Source organism: Bombina bombina, chromosome 1 (genome assembly GCF_027579735.1).
Source record: "Bombina bombina isolate aBomBom1 chromosome 1, aBomBom1.pri, whole genome shotgun sequence".
NCBI lineage: Eukaryota > Metazoa > Chordata > Amphibia > Anura > Bombinatoridae > Bombina > Bombina bombina.
Window position 1 is genome coordinate 751,605,608 of NC_069499.1, and position 27,459 is coordinate 751,633,066.

The window sequence follows — 27,459 nt, forward strand, 5'->3', positions numbered from 1 at the left end:
AATACTTTCAAAAAGCTCCAATTAAGCTTAAATAACCCCATTAAAATGTGACCCATTTAATACTAGCAATCATATCCATGAATTTTGTTTATATACAGAAATGTATCCAGACTATTTTTAAATGTATCTATGGTATTGGCATTCACTACCTCCTTTGGTAATGAGTTCCACAATTTTATTGCTCTTACAGTGAAAAAACGTTTCCGTTGCAGGAGATTAAATCTCCTTTCCTCCAACCTTAAATTATGACCTCTTGTCAGAAACAATTTTCTTGGAATAAACAGAGCTTCTGCCATCTCTGTATATGGGCCTTGAATATATTTATATAAAGTAATCATGTCACCTCTCAAGCGCTGTTACAAACTGCTGTTTGTAACTGGCCCTTTAAATGGAAAATTGCCCTGCTTCCCTGGATTTTGGAGAAGCCTATTTGCCAGCCTCCTTCCACATGACTATGGCCCCTGGAAGATTGTGCCCCTGAGGACATATTGACTTTTGTTGGGTGTGTGTGGCCCTTTAAGAACCGTCTGGGGACATATTGTGACTTTGGTGAACAATGCCCCTTTAAGACTATGTCCCCAGACCTGTGAAATGACTTGTCCCTGGCTTTCTCCCACTTGGTTCAGTTTCATTGTGTGCCATTAAGTGCTATGTGACAGACCCTTCGGTCAGAACTACAGAGATAACTTTGTTCAGCTTCAAGAAGCATTCTAAATACAAGTTTGCTGGGATCAGCTCTAATTAAGTTTAGTGATAAACTTTCCCATTGTCTAATCAGACTTCTAGTAGTGATAAGGTGGACTGCATTGTTTTATTGTGTGTAAAATGTTATCTGCTGAAGTAATGTTGTGGCCTGTCAAAGGGAGTGTCTCTCTATCTAATATCAAATGTGTGATGGGGGATTTTATGCCTCCCCCTGAGAGTGTCCTGTTTGCATGTAACCTCAATAAAAAGCAGGCTGTGTGCTCCAGCACATGAGACCTATGTTGACCCTCTAACTTGAAGCTTTGACTCATGTTTGTAGGATACAGCTTATAATCACTACAGGGATTGCTATGCTCTTCATACTCCCTTAGCTACAGGGATTGCTACAGAAGGAAGAGGTTCACCTACTGGAGCCTGGTCATAGGTCCAGGGCGCAGAGCAGACGGCGAGATACCAGCCCAGCAGCGGTGGTTCATAGAGTCTGCATTACTTATGGTGGCTACGCAGCAGTTATAGAGTCTACGGTGCTGCTGCTCCTTTGGTGAGCGCTAGGAGCATCCTTTTCTACGGTCCAACTTCCAGCCAGCCTGGAGGCAACCGTAACAAGCGCCTTTTTTCTAAAGAAAACAGACCCAGTTTGGCTAGCCTCTCCTCATAGATTAATTTCTCCAATCCCCTTATTAGCTTTGTGGCCCTTCTCTGAACTTTTTCTAGTTCTGCAATATCTTTTTTTAGCAATCGGTCCCCAGAACTGCACTCCAAACTCAAGGTGAGGTCTTACCAGGGCTTTATGTAATGACAGAATTATGCTTTCCTCCCTTGAATCAATGCCTCTTTTAATACATGCTAGTATCTTATTAGCCTTTGAAGCACCCATCTTTAGCTTGTTATCTATTACTACTCCCAAATCCCTTTCCTCCTGTGTTTGGCTAAGTCTTGTCCCATTTAAAAAATACGTAGCCTGCTTATTTTTACTTCCAAAATGTAGAACCTTGCATTTTTCCGTATTAAATCTCATTTTCCATTCACTTGCCCATAGTTCTAATTTTAGCAAATCCCTTTGTAAAGAGAGTTTGTCCTGCTCTGACCTAATGACCTTACTTAACTTAGTATCATCTGCAAAAATAGAGATGTCGCTATTTAATCCTTGCTCCAAGTCATTTATAAAAATATTAAAAAGAACAGGGCCCAGTACTGATCACTGGGGGACGCCACTGATTACCTTTGTCCAATCTGAGTATGATCCATTTACTACTACTACTCGTTGCTCCCTATCTTTTATCCAGTTATTTATCCATGAGCTAACATTTTCAGCTATTCCCAGTACCTTAATTTTGTGCATTAATCTCTCATGTGGCACTGTATCAAATGCCTTTGCAAAATCTAAGTATATCACATCAACTGATTCCCCTTTATCTATATTTTTACTTACTTCCTCGTAGAATCTAATTAGATTAGTTTGACATGATCTATTTCTCCTAAAGCCATGCTGATTAGAACTCATAATCTTGTTTACACGAATATGCTCATCAATATAATCCTTTATAATCCCTTCAAATATCTTCCCCACTATTGATGTCAGAATAACTGGTCTATAGCTTCCTGGATCATCCCTGCTTCCCTTTTTGAAGAGTGGCACCACATCAGCTTTACGCCAATCCTGGGGTACCATGCCTGAGGATAATGAGTCTTGAAAAATTGAGAGTAAAGGTTTGTTTATAACAGTGCTAAGTTCCCTTAACACCCTTGGGTGTATTCCATCTGGGCCTGGAGTTTTATTTACCTTAATATTTTCCAGTTTTTTCCTGATATCCTCTAAACATAACCCAGTTAGTGGTATGGTCTGTTCTATTCTGTTCCAAAGTATCATTCAATGGTTCCTCTCTTGTGTATACTGAAGAAAAAAACTGGTTTAGTACCTCAGCCTTCTCCCTGTCATTATTTATCATGCTAACCTCCATGCATTTTTATGTACCTATATTATCCTTCTTAGATTTTTTGCTTTTTATGTACTTAAAGAACCTTTTAGGGTTAGAATCCTTGGCAATTAATTTTTCATTTTCAATTTTTGCTAATTTGATTGCTTTTTTGCATGCTTTGTTACATTCCTTATAAATATTGTATGCGGAGTCTGTACTATTTTCTTTTAATAATTTAAATGCCCTACGTTTTTTCCTAATTTCTCTTAACACATTTTTATTTAGCCATAACGGCTTTGTTTTTTTATTTTTATAACCATATGGTATGTGTTGATATGTATATTTATTTAACACATTTTTAAATATTATCCATTTATCCTCTGTATTTTTATTAGAAAATACATTGTCCCAATTTATATTATTTAATGATTTCCTTAAATCGTTGAATTTTGCTTTCTTGAAATTAAGTCTTAGTTAAGCCTTTAAAACACTGCATATGAAAAGAGATTTCAAATGTGACCATGTTATGATCACTGTTACCCAAATGTTCTTTAACTTCTATGTTTGATATTATATCTGTATTATTTGATTGCACTAAATCCAATATAGCGTTACTCCTAGTTGGCTCCTCTATTAATTGTGACAAGAAGATATCCCTGAGAACATTTATAAATCTATCCCCCTTAGCTGAATTACTAGTTTCATTGGCCCAGTTTATATCAGAATAGTTAAAATCTCCCATAATTACAGCACTTTCTTTCTTTCTCTCTTTCTTTCTTTCTTTCTTTCTTTCTCTCTTTCTTTCTTTCTCTCTTTCTTTCTCTTTTTCTTCTTTTTCTTTCTCTTTTTTTTTTTCTTTTTCTTTTTCTTTCTCTTTTTTTTTCTTTTTCTTTTTCTTTCTCTTTTTTTTCTTTTTCTTTTTTCTTTCTTTTTCTTTTTCTTTCTTTCTTTCTCTTTCTCTCTCTTCATATTTAAACAGCTATACTATTGGCTCATACGCACACTGCTACCAATAGGTTAGCAGGTTTGGTTCAAAGTTTTTCATTTGCTGTTCTACCTGTCCTTTTGTCTCCTTCTAGAGCGTATGGATGCCTTTCAACATTGACCCAAATACAACAAGAAGCTCTGGAAGCTGCAGCAATGAGACTTCAGTTCTAAAGCTCACCGACAACTCCACAACAATTGAGTTTTTATTTGCAATTGTGAGTAATTATAAGCAGCTTTATGTATTTTTGGTACTATGTACAATGAAACTGGTTTATCTCAAAACAAAACACAATTTTTACAAGCAATCAACTATTTTTATAATGGGTCACAAAAGAAAAGGGCAATGTGTGACATCACTGTAGGGAAAATGTTTATTATAAATAGAAATGTATATTTTTCTGCTATATATCTATATCTAACATGCACATGAGTATTTAAAGGGCCACTAAACCCAAAATCTTTCTTTCATGATTCAGATAGAGAATAGAAATTTAAACAACATTACAATTTACTTCCATTATTTATTTTGGTTCATTTTTTAAATATCCTTAGTTGAAGAAAAAGCAATGCACATGATGAGCCAATCACACGAGGCTTCTATGTGCAGCAACCAATCAGCAGCTAGTGAGCATATCTAGATATGCTTTTCAAAGAATAGCAAGAGAATAAAACAAATTAGATAATATAAGTAAATTAGAAAGTTGTTTAAAATTGCATTCTCTTTCTAAATCATAAAAGAAAAAATAAATAAATATATATATATATATTATATGTGTGTTAAAGTGCAACTTACAAATACCTTTGCAAATGCAGATATTTGTGTGTTGCATTTCCTTCCTTAGATAGGGAGAGTCCACAGCTTCATTTCTTTCATGTAATTAACAAGAGTCCATGAGCTAGTGACGTATGGGATATACATTCCTACCAGGAGGGGCAAAGTTTCCCAAACCTTAAAATGCCTATAAATACACCCCTCACCACACCCACAAATCAGTTTTTACAAACTTTGCCTCCAAGGGAGGTGGTGAAGTAAGTTTGTGCTAGATTCTACGTTGATATGCGCTCCGCAGCAAGTTGGAGCCCGGTTTTCCTCTCAGCGTGCAGTGAATGTCAGAGGGATGTGAGGAGAGTATTGCCTATTGAATGCAGTGATCTCCTTCTACGGGGTCTATTTCATAAGGTTCTCTGTTATCGGTCGTAGAGATTCATCTCTTACCTCCCTTTTCAGATCGACGATATACTCTTATATTTACCATTTCCTCTACTGATTCTCGTTTCAGTACTGGTTTGGCTTTCTACAAACATGTAGATGAGTGTCCTGGGGTAAGTAAGTCTTATTTTCTGTGACACTCTAAGCTATGGTTGGGCACTTTATTTATAAAGTTCTAAATATATGTATTCAAACATTTATTTGCCTTGACTCAGAATGTTCAACTTTCCTTATTTCCAGACAGTCAGTTTCATATTTGGGATTATGCTTTAATTATCATATTTTTTCTTACCTCAAAAATTTGACTTTTTTCCCTGTGGGCTGTTAGGCTCGCGGGGGCTGAAAATGCTTCATTTTATTGCGTCATTCTTGGCGCGGACTTTTTTTGGCGCAAAAATTCTTTTCCGTTTCCGGCGTCATACGTGTCGCCGGAAGTTGCGTTCCGGCGTTCCGGATGTGGCGTCATTTTTGGCGCCAAAAGCATTTAGGCGCCAAATAATGTGGGCGTCTTATTTGGCGCCAAAAAATATGGGCGTCGCTTTTGTCTCCACATTATTTCAGTCTCATTTTTCATTTGCTTCTGGTTGCTAGAAGCTTGATGTTTGGCATTTTTTTCCCATTCCTGAAACTGTCTTATAAGGAATTTGATCTATTTTGCTTTATATGTTGTTTTTTCTCTTACATATTGCAAGATGTCTCACGTTGCATCTGAGCCAGAAGATACTACAGGAAAACCTCTGCCTGCTGGATCTACCAAAGCTAAGTGTATCTGCTGTAAACTTTTGGTAGCTATTCCTCCAGCTGTTGTTTGTATTAAATGTCATGACAAACTTGTTAATGCAGATAATATTTCCTTTAGTGATGTACCATTGCCTGTTGCAGTTCCCTCAACATCTAAGGTGCAGAATGTTCCTGATAACATAAGAGATTTTGTTTCTGAATCCATAAAGAAGGCTTTGTCTGTTATTTCTCCTTCTAGTAAACGTAAAAAGTCTTTTAAATCTTCTCTCTCTACAGATGAATTTTTAAATGAACACCATCATTCTGATTCTTTGGACTCTTCTGGTTCAGAGGATTCTGTCTCAGAGATTGATGCTGATAAATCTTCATATTTATTTAAGATGGAATTTATTCGCTCTTTGCTTAAAGAAGTACTAATTGCTTTAGAAATAGAGGATTCTAGTCCTCTTGATACTAATTCTATACGTTTGGATAAGGTTTTTAAAGCTCCTGCGGTTATTCCAGAAGTCTTTCCTGTTCCTAATGCTATTTCTGCAGTAATTGCTAAGGAATGGGATAGATTGGGTAATTCATTTACTCCTTCTAAACGTTTTAAGCAATTATATCCTGTTCCGCCTGACAGGTTAGAATTTTGGGACAAAATCCCTAAAGTTGATGGGGCTATTTCTACCCTTGCTAAACGTACTACCATTCCTACATCAGATGGTACCTCGTTTAAGGACCCTTTAGATAGAAAAATTGAATCTTTTCTAAGAAAAGCTTATCTATGTTCAGGTAATCTTCTTAGACCTGCTATATCATTGGCTGATGTTGCTGCAGCTTCAACTTTTTGGTTGGAAACTCTAGCGCAACAAGTAACAAATCGTGATTCTCATGATATTATTATTCTTCTCCAGCATGCTAATAATTTCATCTGTGATGCCATTTTTTATTATTAGAGTTGATGTTAGATTTATGTCTCTGGCTATCTTAGCCAGAAGAGCTTTATGGCTTAAGACTTGGAATGCTGATATGGCTTCTAAATCAACTCTACTTTCCATTTCTTTCCAGGGAAACAAATTATTTGGTTCTCAGTTGGATTCTATTATTTCAACTGTTACTGGTGGGAAAGGAACTTTTTTACCACAGGATAAAAAGTCTAAAGGTAAAAACAGGGCTAACAATCGTTTTCGTTCCTTTCGTTTCAACAAAGAACAAAAGCCTGATCCTTCGTCCTCAGGAGCAGTTTCAGTTTGGAAACCATCTCCAGTCTGGAATAAATCCAAGCCTGCTAGAAAGGCAAAGCCTGCTTCTAAGTTCACATGAAGGTACGGCCCTCATTCCAGTTCAGCTGGTAGGGGGCAGGTTACGTTTTTTCAAAGAAATTTGGATCAATTCTGTTCACAATCTTTGGATTCAGAACATTGTTTCAGAAGGGTACAGAATTGGTTTCAAGATGAGACCTCCTGCAAAGAGATTTTTTCTTTCCCATGTCCCAGTAAATCCAGTGAAAGCTCAAGCATTTCTGAATTGTGTTTCAGATCTAGAGTTGGCTGGAGTAATTATGCCAGTTCCAGTTCCGGAACAGGGGATGGGGTTTTATTCAAATCTCTTCATTGTACCAAAGAAGGAGAATTCCTTCAGACCAGTTCTGGATCTAAAATTATTGAATCGTTCTGTAAGGATACCAACGTTCAAGATGGTAACTGTAAGGACTATATTGCCTTTTGTTCAGCAAGGGAATTATATGTCCACAATAGATTTACAGGATGCATATTTGCATATTCCGATTCATCCAGATCATTATCAGTTCCTGAGATTCTCTTTTCTAGACAAGCATTACCAATTTGTGGCTCTACCGTTTGGCCTTGCTACAGCTCCAAGAATTTTCACAAAGATTCTCTGTGCCCTTCTGTCTGTAATCAGAGAACAGGGTATTGTGGTATTTCCTTATTTGGACGATATCTTGGTACTTGCTCCGTCTTTACATTTAGCAGAGTCTCATACGAATCGACTTGTGTTGTTTCTTCAAGATCATGGTTGGAGGATCAATTTACCAAAAAGTTCTTTGATTCCTCAAACAAGGGTAACCTTTCTGGGTTTCCAGATAGATTCAGTGTCCATGACTTTGTCTTTAACAGACAAGAGACGTCTAAAATTGATTACAGCCTGTCGAAACCTTCAGTCTCAATCATTCCCTTCGGTAGCCTTATGCATGGAAATTCTAGGTCTTATGACTGCTGCATCGGACGCGATCCCCTTTGCTCGTTTTCACATGCGACCTCTTCAGCTCTGTATGCTGAACCAATGGTGCAGGGATTACACGAAGATATATCAATTAATATCTTTAAAACCGATTGTTCGGCACTCTCTAACGTGGTGGACAGATCACCATCGTTTAATTCAGGGGGCTTCTTTTGTTCTTCCGACCTGGACTGTAATTTCAACAGATGCAAGTCTCACAGGTTGGGGAGCTGTGTGGGGATCTCTGACGGCACAAGGAGTTTGGGAATCTCAGGAGGTGAGATTACCGATCAATATCTTGGAACTCCGTGCAGTTTTCAGAGCTCTTCAGTTTTGGCCTCTTCTGAAGAGAGAATCGTTCATTTGTTTTCAGACAGACAATGTCACAACTGTGGCATACATCAATCATCAAGGAGGGACTCACAGTCCTCTGGCTATGAAAGAAGTATCTCGAATTTTGGTTTGGGCGGAATCCAGCTCCTGTCTAATCTCTGCGGTTCATATCCCAGGTGTAGACAATTGGGAAGCGGATTATCTCAGTCGCCAAACGTTGCATCCGGGCGAATGGTGTCTTCACCCAGAGGTATTTCTTCAGATTGTTCAAATGTGGGGGCTCCCAGAGATAGATCTGATGGCCTCTCATCTAAACAAGAAACTTCCCAGGTATCTGTCCAGATCCCGGGATCCTCAGGCGGAGGCAGTGGATGCATTATCACTTCCTTGGAAGTATCATCCTGCCTATATCTTTCCGCCTCTAGTTCTTCTTCCAAGAGTAATCTCCAAGATTCTGAGGGAATGCTCGTTTGTTCTGCTAATAGCTCCGGCATGGCCTCACAGGTTTTGGTATGCGGATCTTGTCCGGATGGCATCTTGCCAACCATGGACTCTTCCGTTAAGACCAGACCTTCTGTCTCAAGGTCCTTTTTTCCATCCGGATCTGAAATCCTTAAATTTAAAGGTATGGAGATTGAACGCTTGATTCTTGGTCATAGAGGTTTCTCTGACTCCGTGATTAATACTATGTTACAGGCTCGTAAATCTGTATCTCGAGAGATATATTATAGAGTCTGGAAGACTTATATTTCTTGGTGTCTTTCTCATCATTTTTCTTGGCATTCTTTTAGAATACCGAGAATTTTACAGTTTCTTCAGGATGGTTTAGATAAGGGTTTGTCCGCGAGTTCTTTGAAAGGACAAATCTCCGCTCTTTCTGTTCTTTTTCACAGAAAGATTGCTATTCTTCCTGATATTCATTGTTTTGTACAAGCTTTGGTTCGTATAAAACCTGTCATTAAGTCAATTTCTCCTCCATGGAGTTTGAATTTGGTTTTGGGAGCTCTTCAAGCTCCTCCGTTTGAACCTATGCATTCATTGGACATTAAATTACTTTCTTGGAAAGTTTTGTTCCTTTTGGCCATCTCTTCTGCTAGAAGAGTTTCTGAATTATCTGCTCTTTCGTGTGAATCTCCTTTTCTGATTTTTCATCAGGATAAGGCGGTGTTGCGAACTTCTTTTGAATTTTTACCTAAAGTTGTGAATTCCAACAACATTAGTAGAGAAATTGTGGTTCCTTCATTATGTCCTAATCCTAAGAATTCTAAGGAGAAATCATTGCATTCTTTGGATGTTGTTAGAGCTTTGAAATATTATGTTGAAGCTACGAAATCTTTTCGTAAGACTTCTAGTCTATTTGTTATCTTTTCCGGTTCTAGGAAAGGCCAGAAAGCTTCTGCCATTTCTTTGGCATCTTGGTTGAAATCTTTAATTCATCTTGCCTATGTTGAGTCGGGTAAAATTCCGCCTCAAAGAATTACAGCTCATTCTACTAGGTCAGTTTCTACTTCCTGGGCGTTTAGGAATGAAGCTTCGGTTGACCAGATCTGCAAAGCAGCAACTTGGTCCTCTTTGCATACTTTTACTAAATTCTACCATTTTGATGTATTTTCTTCTTCTGAAGCAGTTTTTGGTAGAAAAGTTCTTCAGGCAGCGGTTTCAGTTTGAATCTTCTGCTTATGTTTTTTGTTAAACTTTATTTTGGGTGTGGATTATTTTCAGCAGGAATTGGCTGTCTTTATTTTATCCCTCCCTCTCTAGTGACTCTTGTGTGGAAAGATCCACATCTTGGGTAGTCATTATCCCATACGTCACTAGCTCATGGACTCTTGTTAATTACATGAAAGAAAACATAATTTATGTAAGAACTTACCTGATAAATTCATTTCTTTCATATTAACAAGAGTCCATGAGGCCCACCCTTTTTTGTGGTGGTTATGATTTTTTTGTATAAAGCACAATTATTCCAATTCCTTATTTTATATGCTTCGCACTTTTTTTCTTATCACCCCACTTCTTGGCTATTCGTTAAACTGATTTGTGGGTGTGGTGAGGGGTGTATTTATAGGCATTTTAAGGTTTGGGAAACTTTGCCCCTCCTGGTAGGAATGTATATCCCATACGTCACTAGCTCATGGACTCTTGTTAATATGAAAGAAATGAATTTATCAGGTAAGTTCTTACATAAATTATGTTTTCTTACTGTTGGGAATACAACAACTGGCCACCAGGAGGAGGCAAAGACACTCCAGCCAAAGGCTTAAATATCCCTCCCACTTCCTCATTACCCCCAGTAATTATTGCCTTTTGTCACGTTAGGCGGTGGCAGAGAAGTGTCAGAAGATGCGGAGAGTCCTAAAAAACCTTCGAGATAGGACTGGAGTTTTGAGTAGTCATGTCAACCTCTCAGTGAGAGTATTGATGAAAGTTAGTCTGGAGATGCAGGGAAAGTTTTTCTGCGAAACCATTCAGACTACTGATAACAGCTCTTAAGCTATCAGTGTTGAGGAGTTTCACTGCCAGCTTTCTCTCACTCAAGTCTGTCAGGAGCGCTGCTATAACACTGTCATACCTGAGAGGCTGTGTTCTGTTCCACAGCATGGATCCTGGAGGTAAGATTGTTTCAATTTTTACACTTTAAACGCTATAACAGGATCCAGGATTAATATTCTCTGAAGGGGTTAATTAATCAGTGTATTAATTATTTTAAGGAACAAGTCGGTGTCTGTGTTTTACCAGCGTGCTTCTCTCTGTTCTGTTGCAATGACGCTTGAGGGTGTGGAGATCCCGGCTCTCTGTAACGGCCCAATGGAGAGTGGGTGTGCGTGTAGTTTAAACAGCTGTCTAGCTGTGCAGCCCAGGACAAGTCTGCCAACAAATCCACAGTAAGTACAAACACACCTGTGCTTTTATCTGTGAACTTTACTGGGCTGGTGAGCCCATATATGTTTTTACGTAGTGCATAATAAAATTGGATTTTACTCTCATCGTGAGTCTACAGCCTGTCATTGTGGTGCGCATAACTGGAGGAATTTGTACTTACTGTGGATTTGTTGGCAGACTTGTCCTGGGCTGCACAGCTAGACAGCTGTGAACTACACGCACACCCACTCTCCATTGGGCCGTTACAGAGAGCCGGGATCTCCACCCCCTCAAGCGTCATTGCAACAGAACAGAACGTGCTTCTTAAACACAGACACCGACTTGTTCCTTGTTATTGGATCTGCTAATCTGTGTGGTAGCAGCCTTCCGACAAAGTGAATTCCACTAACAGCTGCTGGAAATAAGTCAGGTAAGATTTAAACCCTGCACTTACAGGCACTCGCTCATACGGAGCTTTGTTTAACGCCAGGCAGGTAAGACCTAAATCCTGCACGTCAAGGCATTCGCTTATACGGAGCTCTGCACAACGCTAAGATTGGATTACGGCTGAAGACGAGGTGGGTGTTTTTCCATTAAACTTGATGGCACTTGCTCTATATTTGCACTTACGTATATTACCTTACAAAAAGCTTACAGTAAGTTTGAACATTAAACTGTATTTAACTGACTATTTAAAAACAAATAAACAATGGATAACAAAGAATCAGAAAGTTATGTATTCAGAAACTTTAATGAGGAGTCTAATGATGTGTATGAAGAAGTTGCACATACTATTGACAGCTTATTCTTTGAAATTGACTCTTTAAGTAAAAAAGACATTAAGCTGGATCTAGATATAAAGTCTTTTTTGATATATAAAAATGACAGACGAATCCCAACAGGTCTAAGGGTTAAAACATTTCCATCCTTTGTAACATATGATACAGAATTTATCACTAAATGGAACAGTATTCTGGATACCTGCTCCTTTGCATTGATTGACCTACTGGTAGAATATAAGAGGAAACAGAGAAAGGAATTATTGCAAGAAATGGAGGCGCAAGAAAAGCTGCGGGAATTTCAGAGAGAAAAGGAATTTAAAGAATATGACAAAATTTGAACAGAGTATGATTAGCTTCAGACAAGAACTGTGGCATTTTAAATCAAATAAAATGTCGAGATAAAAAGACTATGAATCAAATCAAGTTTATAAGTGGACCTATGATGATTACTCTAGAAACGAGCTAAAATTTCATAAATACAACAAAAGAAATTTTAATAACAATTTTGGCAAACAAAAAGAAAAAACAGTCACTTTTTCAGACACCGAATACGAAATAGATTCATCAGATAATGAAAACACAGATGAAAATGAGTCAAGTGTATTCCAGTCATTACAAAGCTTGGAACAAAATGAGGGCACCAATGAGGAGTCAAAAAACGGGGAAGCTTCTATACCAGCAACAGGAAGAAAAAAACTCAGAGGCAGAAGGGGCAAAGGGAAAAAATCCAAAGAAAAAAACAAGCATATCTTGACATACCTGTCAGGGACACAGAGGCAACTTCTATCAGAAGAAATATGTGACGAGGTCACAGGGACAGAAACAACAGAGTTAAACCTCAATGTTATAAATTTGGCATCTGTCACTTTAAATGATACACAAGTTGCACTATTATCTAAGGGTCTCAATTTTGTCCCCTCCGCTCATTTCAATCTCTTTGAAACTGTACTAGATGTCAATAGATATGTGCGCAAGTTAACCTTGCAAAAACACTTTCACGGGACTGATGAGCAGGAGGTACACAAAACTGGCATGACCAGACAAAACCACAATGATAATCTTTCTCTGAACTATGTACAGTAAAAGATCTCAATGGATTAATAGGGGAAAGCACTACATCTAATTGTGATCTTGTCAAAGAAACAGAAGTGAAACATGACCTTGTAAAAAAGAAAAGTACATTCTATCCTATACATGCACGTCCAAAAGCCTTGGACATCTTTCAAAAAACAATTGATGAAAAACTGACTACTTAGTGAAAAAAACTAAAAAAAAAACTAGTCAATTTTCTAATCTAGCACCTAAAGAAAAACACGCATAGAAAAGCTTATCCAATAATGAACAAATTCTCATTAGACCCTCTGACAAGGGGGGGAAATGTAGTCGTTCTTAACAGAACGGACTACATTGTGGAAGCTAAGAGGCAATTAAATGATAGAGAAGTTTACAGTAAACTTCAGACTAATCCAACCAAAACTTACCAAAGTGAATTAGTAGGCATTGTTTTATTTGCAAAGCACAATATCATTAGTGCAGCTACTAAAGAAGCATTAATACCCGCCTATCCAGTTTCCCCTATTTTTCATTATTTCCCAAAGATCCATAAAAACCCTATCTCTCCTCCAGGGCGTCCCATCATTGCGGGGATTAATTCCCTGAATGAACCTCTGAGTGACCTAGTGGACACCTTCCTACAACCTATGGTGAAGGGTCTTCTAAGTTACATACAGGATACCACAGCAATTTTGATTACACTTGATAAAATTGATTGGGAACCAGAATTTAGGTTTCTAGTGGTGGATGTCACCTCCTTATATACCTGTTTACAGAATGTTAAAGGTATAAAGACTATAGAATTTTTCCTTGACACATACAGTGAGTATGAGCCGGCTACTAGGTCCTTTCTATTGAGAGCAATAGAATACCTCCTAATGCATAACTTTTTTTATGTTTGGCAATGAGTACTTTCTCCAAAGACGTGGAACAGCAATGGGGGCCAAGTTTGCCCCCTCCTACGCCAACCTCTTTATGGGGTGGTGGGAGCTGTTCCACGTCTTTGGAGAAAGGAATCCTTTCAGGACTAAAATCAAACATTTCTACAGGTATATAGACAACCTGTTTTTCATCTTTGAGGGTAATGCTCAAGAAGCGGATTCTTTCTGTGAATACTTAAACCATAATACATATGGGATCAAATTCACTGGAGAGCACAGTGCAGAATCTATTAATTTTCTTGATTTGAAAATTAGTTCTAATATCAGTGAACATAAAATTGAAACTAGTCTGTTTAGAAAGCCTACAGCTGGGAATACCTTATTGTTATTTTACTCCTGTCACCCCTAACATGTACTCAAAGGTATTCCAAAGGGTGAGTACATTAGAGCTAGGAGAAATTGTACCACCCAAGAGAAGTTTGAGGAGAATACTGAGATAATTACCAATAGGTTAAAACAAAGAGGTTACACTGACAAAATTCTTAACACAGCCAAAAATAGTATAAAAGATGTACCAAGGGAGGAACTCCTTAAATACAAAAAGATAGACAACAAACAAATTACAACATGTACACCAAAATTTATAACTACATATAGTAGGAGAGGAAAAACTCTAGCTGATCATCTATCTCCATCTGATATGATGAGTAAGACAAATACAAGCTGGCTTAAAGGCAGAAAGGGCTTCTATAAATGTAGAAGGAATGACTGAAAAACATGTGAGCATGTATCGGAAGGAAATGTTTTTCATTCAAGCACGACTCAACATGAACACAAGATAAATTTTATCAACTGCAATACCACACATGTTGTATATCTATTGACGTGCCTCATCTGTAATATCCAATATGTAGGCAAAATGAAACGCCCCATCAAGGACAGGTTTCTGGAACATCTGCGTCCTGGTAAAGATGAAAAATCTGATACCCCTATATCCAGACATTTCAAAAACTTACATGACTCTGATATGTCTAGTTTGTCATTGCAAGGAATAGACCATGCACCCCAGTGGAGACGAGGTGGAAATAGGGAGGATTAATTAAACAAGAGGTTTTTTGGATTTTCTCACTAAAAACAAGTAACCCGCAAGGATTGAATATGAGAAGGGATCTTGATTTATTTATCTAGATTCAATATCTTCATATACAGCAAAACAATATACTGCATTTTCATTATTGAGGGTTTTACATTAGAATTCTGATACTCTCTATTATAACTTCATACAATTATTTAGCAAATCATTTTAATCAATGTCTCCTACACATATTAGAGATCTTCATCTGTATACAAGATTTAAATATATTTACTCCTGCATTAAGGCTGTTATAATATAAACATATATTTCACATCATAGGGGTAAAAAAATATTACAAACTGAATGATATATTCTGTGAAGCTTTTTTCTTGACCTGAACTTGTATCTTTTGTTATAGTTAGTAAATATATGCATCTAACTATTTTTCAAAGTTTGGCAATAGGAGGTAAGAGATAAAAATTTAATTTATTTATGTATTTAACAAACTTTTTTTTCAATTTTGAACATTGAGAACTCTAAGTGTCATTTTGTCTTATATTGAAAATGTTATCACTTAATGTTTTTTACAGTTTTAGTTCAACACATTTATGCCACATATGAGTGTACTGTATCTTTAAAATTGTGGTATAAATGAAGGTGTATGCAGGTCACTCCTCATGCAGTGAACAAGTGAGCATGCTCACGAAATGCGTCTGCGTTTCCTGACACACCTGTGCTTTTATCTGTGAGCTTTACTGGGCTGGTGAGCCCATATGTTTTTACGTAGTGCATAATAAAATTGGATTTTACTCTCATCGTGAGTCTACAGCCTGTCATTGTGGTGCGCCCAACTCTGGAGGTATTAATTATTTTACATGCTGCTTTGTGTAATTTGTTTTAAAAAAAAAAATTTCTGGGCTTATACTGTGTTTTTGGCTGGAACAAACAGGTTTCACTTTTAAGTTTTGTTTTTGAAAGTGTTGCACAGCTCCTATTACTTTCTGTACTTGTAATAACAGGGGAAGTACTGTCTTGCACTCCATGTGACCGGGTGTGGTCTATGTTAATTTCCTCCATTCCGACTGAGACTTGAACCTGAGAGCATTTCCTCTGTTAATTGTCTGGGTCTAGGAGGTAGTGAGTGCCCTAGCCATTGGGAGTATAAAGGTGCAGATTTCTATGATAAAAAAACTTTATTTGTGTCCTTCTGTGGGTATAACCTGAGCTATGTAGGACTCGGACATGTTAGAAGGTACTCGATCTGTACTAAATCATACCTGTTTATATTGGGAGGAGGCCATGTTTTCCTGCCCACTCAATTATGTTCCACATTCCTTAACACAGTTATAAATTCTAAGAAGGGAGACAAGCCTGCTAAGGCTCCTAGTCCCTCTGAGCTGTCTACCTCTCAGGACTCGGCATCCTGTGAGATTACTACCCTTGCTATATTATCCACTCCACATGCAGTTCCCCATAGCACATCTAATCCTCCATCGGGAGGGGGCCTTCTTCCTGCGGACTTTGCCATGCAGTTATAAATGGCAGTGTCTGCGGGCCTCCGTGCATTACCTTGCTCTACCAAACGCAAGAGAAAAGTTAAACATAGCTCTCCTGACCCAGAGTCATATAAATATTTATCAGATTTAGCTATTATGTCTGTTATCTGATGAGTTAACCTCTGTAGCTTCAGAGGGCGAACTTTTTGGGTCCTTGGCGTCTAAGCCTCCTGCTGCGGATAATAAAAAATGCAAGTGCTCAATTTTAAATCTAAAGGAGGTTCTGTCTATGTTAGAGGTTCCAGAGGCCGCGCTGCCTGAAGAACCTATGATACCTAAATTAGACAGTTTACGAAGACAGGAAAGTTCCTTTGACTTCTCCTGTGCCGGTTAAGATGGCAAACATTATTAAGAACGGATGGGAAAGAATTGGTTCTTCCTTTTTCCCCCTCGTCTACTTTTAAAAAGTTGGTCCTGGACTCAACTGGATTTGTGGGGCTCCATTCTTAAGGTGGATGGTGCTATCTCTACGCTTGCTGAACGTACTACTATACCTCTTGAGGATATTTCTTCATTCAGAGAGCCGATGGATAAGAAAATGGAAACCTTTCTGAGTAAGATGTTTCAACATACATTGTTTTTTTTTTTTCAACCGGCGACTGCAGTTGCCGAAGCGGCTACCTACTGTTGTGGCTTTGCGGTCCTAGCCTAACGAGCGCTCTGGTTGCAGTCTTGGTCTGCGGATATAACTTCTAAGACAAGACTCCTTTCTCTTCCCTTCAAGGGAAAGATTTTATTTGGTCCATTCCTGGACTCCATTATTTCTACGGTTACCGGAGGCAAGGGTGCCTTCCTACCGGAAGATAAGAACAAGTCTAAGGGACGACAATCTTCTAATTTTCGTTCTGACAAATCCCAACAACAACAATCCTCCTTTAAGCCCGAGCAACCCAAGAGTACTTGGAAGCCGGCTCAGTCCTGGAATAAATCCAAGCAGTATAAGAAGCCTGACGAAAACAAATCGGCATGATGGGGCGGCCCCCCCTTTCTCTCTTTTCAGACACCTGGTTCAAGGACGTACAGGATCAGTGAGTACTGAAGGTGGTATCTCAGGGATACAAGATAAGCTTCAAATCTCATCCGCCAAGGGGCAGATTCCTTCTCTCAAATCTGTCTAGCAGACCAGAAAAGAGGGATGCCTTTCTAGGGTGCGTGTTGGGATCTATCCTCCTTAGGAGGAGTTGTCCTGGTGCCTATTGAAGAAAGAGGTTTGGGGTTTTATTCAAACCTTTTTGTGGTCCCAGAGAAGGAGGGAACTTTCCGCCCAATTCTGGACCTAAATTGCTTAAACAAATTTCTCAGTGTCCCTTCCTTCAAGATGGAGACAATTAGGTCCATCCTTTAATTTAGGAAGGCCAGTTTATGACCACTATAGATCTGAAGGACACTTACCTTCATGTTCTAATCCACAGGGAACACTTTCAGTTCCTGAGGTTTGCATTCCTGGACCAGCACTCACAGTTCATTGCCCTTCAGTTTGGCCTAGCTACTGCTCCAAGATTCTTTACGAAGGTTCTGGGGGCTCTTCTAGCTGTTGCCAGAACTCGAGTATTGCATTAGCCCCATACTTTAATGATATTCTGGTGCAAGCACCATCCTTTCGTTTAGCGGAATGCTAAGTCCCTTCTCAGTCTTTTTCGATCACATGGATGGAAGATAAACTTGGAAAAGAGTTCTCTTATCCCAAGTACCAGGATGGAATTTTTGGGTACTATAATAGACTCCATATCCATGAGGATATTTCTAACAGACCAGAGACGTTGCAAGCTAACTTAGGCATGTCTTGCCCTCCGGACCTCCTTGAGTCCCTCTGTGGCTCAGTGTATGGAGGTGATTGGTCTCATGGTGTCCTGCATGGACATCATCCCCTTTTCCCAGGTTCCGTCTCAGACCTTTACAACTGTGCATGCTGAGGCAGTGGAATGACGATCATTCAGATCTGTCAACAGATTGTATTAGACAGCCAGTCGATAGAATCGCTCTCTCTTTGGCTCTGTCCCGAGGGACATGCTTCTTAAGACCATCCTGGGAGATTGTGACTATGGACGCAAACCTATCCAGATGGGGAGCTGTTTTGGGGTGCCAGGAAGGCACAGGGGTTGTGGACTCAGAAGTCCCCGATCAATATTTTGAAACTACAGGCAATCTTTAAGGCCTTAAAGGCTTGGCCACTTGGGTTCATCCCAGTTTATCAGATTCCAATCTGACAATATAACCTTGTGGCTTACATCAACCATCAGGGGGGAACGAGAAGTTCCTTAGCGATGAAGGAAGTATCTCAGATTCTGAAGTGGGCAGAGGCCCACAGCTGTTCGCTGTCAGCAAACTATATTCTGTTGTGGACAACTGGGAGGTGGAATTTTTTTTTTCTTTTTTTTTGCAATCCTTCCATCCAGGGGAATGGTCTCTCCATCCCGAGGTGTTTGCAGAGATATGCAGCAAGTGGGGGACGCCAGATAGATCTCATGGCGTCCCATCTCAATACTAAGCTACCCAGGTACGGGTCAAGGGATCCCCATGCGGATCTAATAGATGCACTAGCAGTGCCCTGGAGGTTCAAACTCATATCTTTTTCCTCCATTACTGCTTCTTCCTTGAGTGGTGGCCCGCATCAAGCAGCAGCGTTTATCGGTAATCCTGATTGCTCCATCGTGACCGCAAAGGATGTGGTTCGCGGATCTAGCGGGGGTGTCCTCATCGACTCCGTGGAAGTTACCTTGTTGCTGAGACCTGCTGATACAAGGTCCATTTGTTCATAAAAATCTAGATTCTCTGAAGCTGACTGCGTGGACGCTTAGTCTTAGCCAAGAGAGGTTTCTCTGAGAGTGTCATTGATACTCTTCAAGCTCGTAAACCAGTTACTCTGCGTATCTACCACAAGGTGTGGAGGACCTACTTTATTCTGGTGTGAAGAGCGTGCTTTTTCCCTGGCACAGAGTTAAGGTTGCCAGGATCTTATCTTTTCTCCAGGATGGGCTGGAGAAGGACCTTTCTGCTAGTTCCCTGAGGGGACAGATTTCGGCCCTGTCGGTTTTTATTGCACAAGAGACTGGCTGAGCTTCCAGACGTGCAGTCCTTTATTAAGGCTCTGATTAGGATCAGACCTGTGTTTAGATCTGGGGCTCCTCCTTGGAGCCTAAATCTTGTTCTTTGTGTTTTGCAACACTTTCTGTTTGAGCCTCTGCATTCTGTTGACATTAAATTGTTATCTTAGAAGGTTGTGTGTTTTTTTTTTTTTTTTTTTTTTCTCCTCTGCAATGTGAGTCCCCTTATTTGATTTTTTTTCATGCAGATAAGGCAGTTTTACGTTCTAAATTTAGGTTTTCTTCCTAAGGTTGTGTCAGATTGCAACATCAATCAGGAGATTGTGGTTCCTTCCTTGTGTCCTAATCCTCCTTCGAAGGAACGCTTACTTTAAAATTTGGATGTGGTTCGCACCTTGAAGTTCTATCTTCAGGCTACTAAAGAGCTTAGACAATCTTCGGGTCAGAAGGCTACTTAGACTTCCCTATCTTTTTTGGTTAAGGAGTATCATCTGCTTAGCTTACGAGACAGTGGACATCGTCCTCCTGAGAGGATAACGACTCATTCCACTAGAGCAGTGGCTTTCTCTTGGGCCTTTAAGAACAAGGCCTCTATGGATCAGATTTTCAAGGCGGCTACCTGGTCCTTATATAATTTTTCAAAATTTTGCTAATTTGAAGCTTTAGGAAACAGCCCCTAAAGTTGATGGGGCTATTTTCACTCTTGCCAAAGGTACTACCATTCCTATAGAAGACGGCACTTCTTTTTAAACCCTTTAGATAGAAAACTTGAATCTTATCTTAGAAGGGCATATTGGCTATATTCTTAGACCAATTATATCTTTCGCTGATGTTGCTGCTGCTTCTATATTTTGGTTGTACAGTTTAGCTCAGCAGTTTTTTTTAGACCCATAATTATCTAACATTATTATTCTCTTCAACATGCAAATCATTTTATTTGTGATGCTATCTTTTGATGTTGTGAAACTTAACATCAAATCTTTGTCTTTAGCTATTCTTACTAGAAGAGCTTTATGGCTTAAATCTTGGAATGCTGACATGGTATCTAAACAAGATTGCTATCTTTCTTTTCTTAATTGGAATCTAATATTTCCAGTATTACTGGGGGGAGGGAGTTTTTTCTGCCCCAGACCAGAATCTAAGGGTAAATTTAAAGCTCCCAATTGTTTTCGTTCATTTTGTCAGATTAGAGAACAGACAACCACTTCTTCCCCTAAGGCCTTTGGCTTTAATTGGAGACCATCACCGAATTGGAATAAATCTAAGCCTTATAAGAAACCAAATCCTGCCCCTAAACCTCCATGAAGGTGTGGGCCCCCAAGCCAGTTCTGGTAGGGGGCAGACAAAAGCTATTTCAAAGAGTTTGGTATAAAATAGGTTTCCGAATAAGACCTCCCATGGGAAGATTCTTTCTTACTCATGTTCCAACAAACCCTGTGAAGGCTCAGGGTTTTCTGAAGTGTGTTGCAGACCTAGAGCTTTCAGGGGTGATTGTACCAGTTCCTCAGCAGGAACAGGGGTTGGGTTTCTATTCAAATCTATTCATTGTCCAAAAGAAGGAAGATTTCAGACCAATCCTGGATCTGAAAACTTTAAATCGTTTTGTTAGAGTCCCAACTTTCAAGATGGTGACTATAAGGACTATTCAGCCTTTTGTTCAGCAAGGTCATTTTATGTCCACAATAGACTTACAGGACGCTTATCTTCACATTCCGATTCATCCAGACCACTATCGTTTTCTGAGATTCTTCCTTTGGCCTAGCAACAGCACCAAGAATTTTCTTGAAGGTTCTCGGTGCCATTCTATCTGTTATCAGAGAGCAGGGTATTGCGGTGGTTCCTTATTTGGACGATATCTTAGTACTAGTTTCATTTAGCAGAATCTCACACAAAGGAACTAATGTTTTTTTCTTCAAAGACATGGTTGGAGGATCAATTTACCAAAGCGTTTCTTGATTCCTCAGACAAAGGTCACCTTCTTAGGTTTCCAGATAGATTCAGTGTCCATGACTCTTTAACAGACAAGCGACAAATGAAATTGGTCTTAGCTTGTCTAAACCTTCAGTCTCTATCATTCCCTTCAGTGTCTATATGCATGGAAGTTTTAGGTCTCATGATTGCAGCATTGGAAGCAATCACCTTTGCTCTTTTTCATATGAGACCTCTACAGCTTTGCAAGTTGCACCAGTGGTGCAGGGATTATACTCTATCACAGTTGATATACTTTAAATTCCAACACTCAACTCTCTCTGACTTGCTGGTTAAACTATCACCTTATTGTTCAAGGGGCCTCCTTTGTTCGTCCTTCCTGGACTATGATCACAACAGATGCAAGTCTTACAGGTTGGGGAGCTGTCTGGGGTCTCTGAAAGCACAAGGGGTTTGGAATCCTCAAGTGGCGAGGTTACCAATCAATATTTTAGAACTCCGTGCTATTTTCAGAGCTCTTCAGGCTTGTCATTTATTAAGAGGAGGCAATGACACCCCAGCTAAAGGCTTAAATACTCGTCCCAGGAGGATGGCAGAAGTGTCAGAATTTTTTAATTTTTGTTTTGGTCTCTTATGGAGGGTACTACTCTTCGGCATGGGACAGGAGTTTTAGGTAGTCCTGTCAGTCTCAGTGAGGGCTTGGATGAAAGTGAGTCCGGAGATACGGGGAGTTTCTTTCTGCGAAACCATCTCGACTCCTATTAACAGCTCCTCAAGCAATTGGCGTTGTCTAACTTCGCTTCTCTGCCTGCTTTCTTCTCTCAAGTCCATGGCGGAGGCGATGCTACTATCCGTCACACTTGAAGGGCCGTGTTCCTGTTCCACGACGTAGATTCCGGTAAGATCGTTTTATTTGCAATGTACTGTAATGTGAATGTTTCCCCAGAGGCTACCACCTTGCAGGTCTAACTATATACATAAGGGTCTCAGTGAGTCTCTCTTAGTATCTTGGAATCAAGGGTTTAATATTTCCTGAGGGGGGTTATTGAACAGGGGAGGGGTTATAATCATGTTTGTGATTCAACCTGCTTATGTGCGATGTTCACTGGGCTCATGGTGGAACATTGAGGCCTTTGGAAGTGACGCGGCCTTTTGTTTCGGCGCGCTTGTTTGGACTGTACGGTTCAACCTTGTGTTCGGGCATGGTTACGTTCCGTTCCATTTCCGCATTCCTGATCGCGTGGCAAAGGAAATTTTCTAGTCAGCAAGGGTCTGGTCATAGGAGGTGGTGAGTGCCCCAGCCATTGGGGGTGTCAGGTACCGTTTTAACTACTTCAGTCCATATTTAAATATCCTCTATCCAGCTATGGAGAATTCTGATGCTTAGACTGTTAATTTCAGATTCAGTTACAGAGGATTCGGAGACTATATTTTGATTTCAGATTCAGATTTTGTGTCCAGTGATGAATCCAGAGTGGCCCTGTCAACCAGTTTTGTTCTGTATGCCATTTGAGAGCGCCTGGTTCCTCGGGCTCGAGGAATCAAGGGACTGCTGAGCCATCCGCCTCTGGGGGTCCTGTTCTCCGAGATGCAAGTTCTCTACCAAATTATACTTCTGCACATGCGGGTAACCCAGTTTATGGTTCCTCCATGCGGGGTGGTGTGTTTCCCCCAGAGGTTGCGGCACGTTTTTGCTTCCACATAATGTTGGCTGGCAATTGTTCGTCTGCAGAGTCCAGATGTTTCTTTGAATATGTGCTTGTGCCCTATTGTCCTGGGATTTCCGCCTTGGGGAGGGCCTCTACAGTTCCCCACCGGGGTATCTGTCCCTGAGTGTTGTGCCTTCCGTTACAGGATTGTGTGCCTGTTTTTCAGTTATTGAATAACCCTATCGTTGCCAGATATGGGGATTTTCAGTCTAATAGTTCAAATTGTGCACCTCATTAGACATGTGGGGATGAAGTAATCTGATTGTCATTTGTTGATCTTTCCCAGGTTTGTGATATAGGGGTCCGTTTTGGCTGGTCCTGCGGGTAGGCCTGTGTCTTTTGGGCGTTAACCTCCGGTTTGCCTTATATTTTATTTATATTTGATGGGATGTCTCTTTTTTATTTGTTTTTGTTTCTTTCGGGAACCTGCTGGGATTGATACTCTTTATTACTTCTTCGGAAGTTGTTGGACATGTTAGTCCTCTGTTAAAAATGTCTGTTTTTCCCCTACGAGGGAGAATTTCCACAGCTTTCCGGTTGGGACCCTAGGTGCAGTCTGGTTCGTTCAGTTTTGCGGCTGTTCAGACACATGGCGCTGTTCTGCTTGGGTGGTTCGGTAGAAACGCTGAGTGCTCGGGTTATTGTTTTTCATGTTCAACTAAGCATTCGAGAGGGCCTGTGGGTCCGTGAGGTGGGTAGGACTGTTTCAGACCTTATAACCTTCCGTCATAGATGACCGGGCAGGGGAGTTTTTCCACTGCGTCACTCTGACATTTGATTTCATCAGAACTTAGTTTTCTCCCCCATATGGGGGAAGGTGGGAGGGCTTAATGCCCCTTACCCAGTGACGTCAGAGGCTGGTGAGGCAGTGGCTAGGATGCGCCTTTATTCTTTAGATATCCTTTGTTGAAGAAATAGCAATGCACATGGGTGAGCCAATCACATGAGGTATCTATGTGCAGCCACCAATCAGCAGCTACTGAGCATATTTAGATATGATTTTCAACAAAGGACACCAAAAGAATGAAGAAAATTAGATATTAGATGTAAATTGGAAAGTTATTTAAATTTGCATATGGGTTTCATATGGGTTTCATGTCCCTTTTTAAATGGTGTCTTGGAAAACTGGTCAACTTAGTAAACATCTGATTTTAGTCTAAAATGATTGTAACAGAAACTCTTGCCAGATAACACAATGCTTGCTCTGATTATGAGATCTAGAAATCCATGCCCATTAAAATATGTTTAAAACATACTTTTTACTTTAATGCTGCAAATTATGCTTATAGATTCTTTCATTACATAAGGGATGAGAGTCAGAGGGGGAGGAAGAGAGAGAGAAAGAGACCATGGGGGAGAACAACACATAAGGAGAGAGATAGATAGATAGATAGAGAGAGACACACACACACACACACACACACAAGGGGGGGGGGGGGGGGGGAACCCCTGCATTTTAAAGTAAAAAAACAGCAGAGCTACAGAGTTCAGAAAATTAGTCTATAATTTAGTGTGAAGTACAGAGGCAAGCTGCTAAGTTAGTGGGTGTAAAGTTTGAGTAAACAAAATACAAAAACGACCCTGCTGTAAAAGAGTAAAAAACACTAAACCACATTCATTAAATTATCATTTTCACTAACAGAATCCCTTTCAGTAAAATCTTACTTTAATAAGATGTGGCTGAAACACTGCTCTCTGTGCCTCTTTTCCTGCTCTGTAAGGATTCAGGAAGTGACAGTGGCACATTCCACTGCACTTAGAGGGGAAGAACAGAACTCTCTTTTTCACTTTAGCACAGCTAGCAGGTTCACAGGACAGCAACAAAATATATGAAAGTTGTGTTTTTCCGTTTTTGTTTTGTTTTATATGATTTAACATCCAGCCCCAACCCTATGTTCCACTTAATAATGCCTCTCGCTGGATTGGTTCAGCCCAAATAAGACTGCCTCAAATAAAGCACTTATGGGTCATGCAATGATCTTAACCACTTTCATCCAGTAGATGGCGCAGCATGTTGTGTAATGGTGGGCAGACCTGCTTGTGCCTCTCCATTGCACAACATATAGCTGTGAAAGAAAAAAATGCTGGGGAAAAAAATTACAATTTTGTTTTTTTAAAGCCAATAAAAAAAAATATATTTTTGCCCATATGAGAGGTGAAGCACTGCCTCACCTGCCTCTAGTGACTGCACATCACTGCCCTTACCGCTATTGAGCGTTTTGGCCTTAATTTTTTAGGCCTCTGGATGTGTGCTTTTGGGCTTGATCCAACAGTTAGTACAGCATAGCTGTCTAGCATGCGGAAGGTTGCAGTTTGAAACCTGTTGCAGCTCTTGACACCTTGCAGGTGTAGGCATAGCGGTTTCTAGTATATCTAGTTGCAGCTCTTACTCTTGACTGAGTTATAAGAGGCCTTTTGGGTCTTCTTCCATTGCCTCCAGGTGAGTGGATCTCCTTTTAGGGATCTGTGTTTCCGGGTGATGGTTGTTCCCTGTGGGGACTTTTGTTTAACTCAGGGTTTTCCGGAGCTGGGTAGGCTTACTGCCTTCTCTTCCTTGTGTTCTCTGCTTGTGCGGAGGTGTTTGGGAGACTAGTCCTACTAGTAGGATTTTTTGGACCTCAAGGTATCCCTTGGTTGTCCTGAGGCTCTGAGAAGTATCTTCATACGACTTCTAGTCTCGCTTCTTGGAGCGTTGGACTTTAGCTATGGGTGGTTCCTCCCTTTGGTTGGAGCCTTTGAGTTCTTCTCACTCTCTGGATATGCATCCATACCCTTGTGTCTAGCTTTCTCTTGTAAGGTGTATCCAGTCCATGGGTTCATCCATTACTTGTGGGATATTCTCCTTCCCAACAGGAAGTTGAAAAGGACACCCACAGCAGAGCTGTTTATATAGCTCCTCCCCTAACTGCCACTCCCAGTCATTCTCTCAACCCTCGACAAGAAAGGAAGTATCAAGAGATATGTGGTGACTTAGTGTAGTTTTACCTTCAATCAAGAGTTTGTTATTTTTAAACGGTACCAGCGTTGTACCGTTTTACTCTCAGGCAGAAATTAGAAGAAGAATTCTGCCTGGAGATTTGATGATCTTAGCGGTTTGTAACTAAGGTCCATTGCTGTTCTCACACATAACTGATGAATATGGGAAAACTTCAGTTAGGGGAACGGCCTTCAGATTACCTGCTTTGAGGTATGTTCAGTATTTTTATTTCTAGAGAGAGGAATAAGTTCTAGAAAATGCTGACAGAGCCTTGTGTATTTGAGGTAAGCCTGATGCAGTGATTTAACAGCGACTGGGATCATGCTTACATAACAGGGTAATACTCATGTTAATATTCATATTGCTTAGTGACAAAACGTTTACATGATTTCAAATAAATAGGACTTTTTTTCTCTGAGGGAGATGAGTCTTTATTTGGGGCCTTTTTTCCACATGGCTAGTCCGATACTCCTAGGAGTATTTTCTGACATCCAGTACATGGTGGGAGGGGCCTATTTTAGCGCTCTAACTGCACAGTTTTAATAGACTGAGACATCCAGCTTCCCTAGAAGAGTCCTCTGGCATCTGAGAACCATTTCAAAGGGGTTATTTCTGCACAAAATCATATTTAAGGGCAGGTAGGAGCCTCAGCAGAGCTGTGGCATGGTGCTCAATTGATTTTTTAATGTTTTTTTAACATTTTTCCATTCCGGTTTGGGGCCTAAGGGGTTAATCATCCATTTGTAAGTGGGTGCAATGCTGCTTTAGTCCCTTATTCACACTGAAAAAAATACAGTAAAATCTTTGAAATTTTTACACTGTTTTGCAGTTTAAGTGCTAGTTTTTTTTGTCTTAAAGGCACAGTAACGTTTTTGTTTAATTGCTTTTTCACCTTTATTAAAGTGTTTTCCAAGCTTGCTTGTCTCATTACTAGTCTGTTAAACATGTCTGACAAAGAGGAAACTCCTTGTTCAATATGTTTGGAAGCCATTGTGTGCACCAAATGTACTGATATTTCTATAAACTATAAAGACCATATTATGGCGCTTAAAGATTTATCTTCAGGGGATTCTCTGACTGAAAAGAGGGAGATTATGCCATCTAACTCTCCCCATGTGTCAGAACCTATAACTCCCGCTCAAGTGACGCCAAGTACATCTAGCGCGTCTAATTCTTTTACCTTCCAGGACATGGCGGCAGTTATGAATGCTACCCTCACAGAGGTATTCTCCAAACTGCCAGGGCTACAAGGAAAGCGAGACAGCTCTGGCCTAGAATTAATACAGAGCTTTCTGACGCTTTATTGCCTTTGTCCGATATACCCTCAAAATGCTCAAAAGCCGAGGCAGGTGAGCTTCTATCTGTGGGTGACATTTCAGACTCAGGGAAGGCGTTACTTCAGTCTGATTCTGAGATGACAGCATTTAAATTTAAGCTTGAACACCTCCGCTTATTGCTTAGGGAGGTTTTAGC

General features: G+C 40.0%; 1 protein-coding gene across 3 annotated transcripts in view; it reads left to right on the plus strand.

The window, feature by feature from the left end:
• LAMP2 (lysosomal associated membrane protein 2) overlaps window positions 1–27,459 on the plus strand; it is a 275,991-nt gene that overhangs the window by 52,682 nt on the left and 195,850 nt on the right. For all 3 annotated transcript variants that reach the window (XM_053699286.1, XM_053699288.1, XM_053699287.1), the window contains exon 6: window positions 3,704–3,826. In XM_053699286.1, coding sequence (XP_053555261.1) covers window positions 3,704–3,826 — 123 coding nt within the window. The remainder of the gene's footprint in view (window positions 1–3,703; window positions 3,827–27,459) is intronic.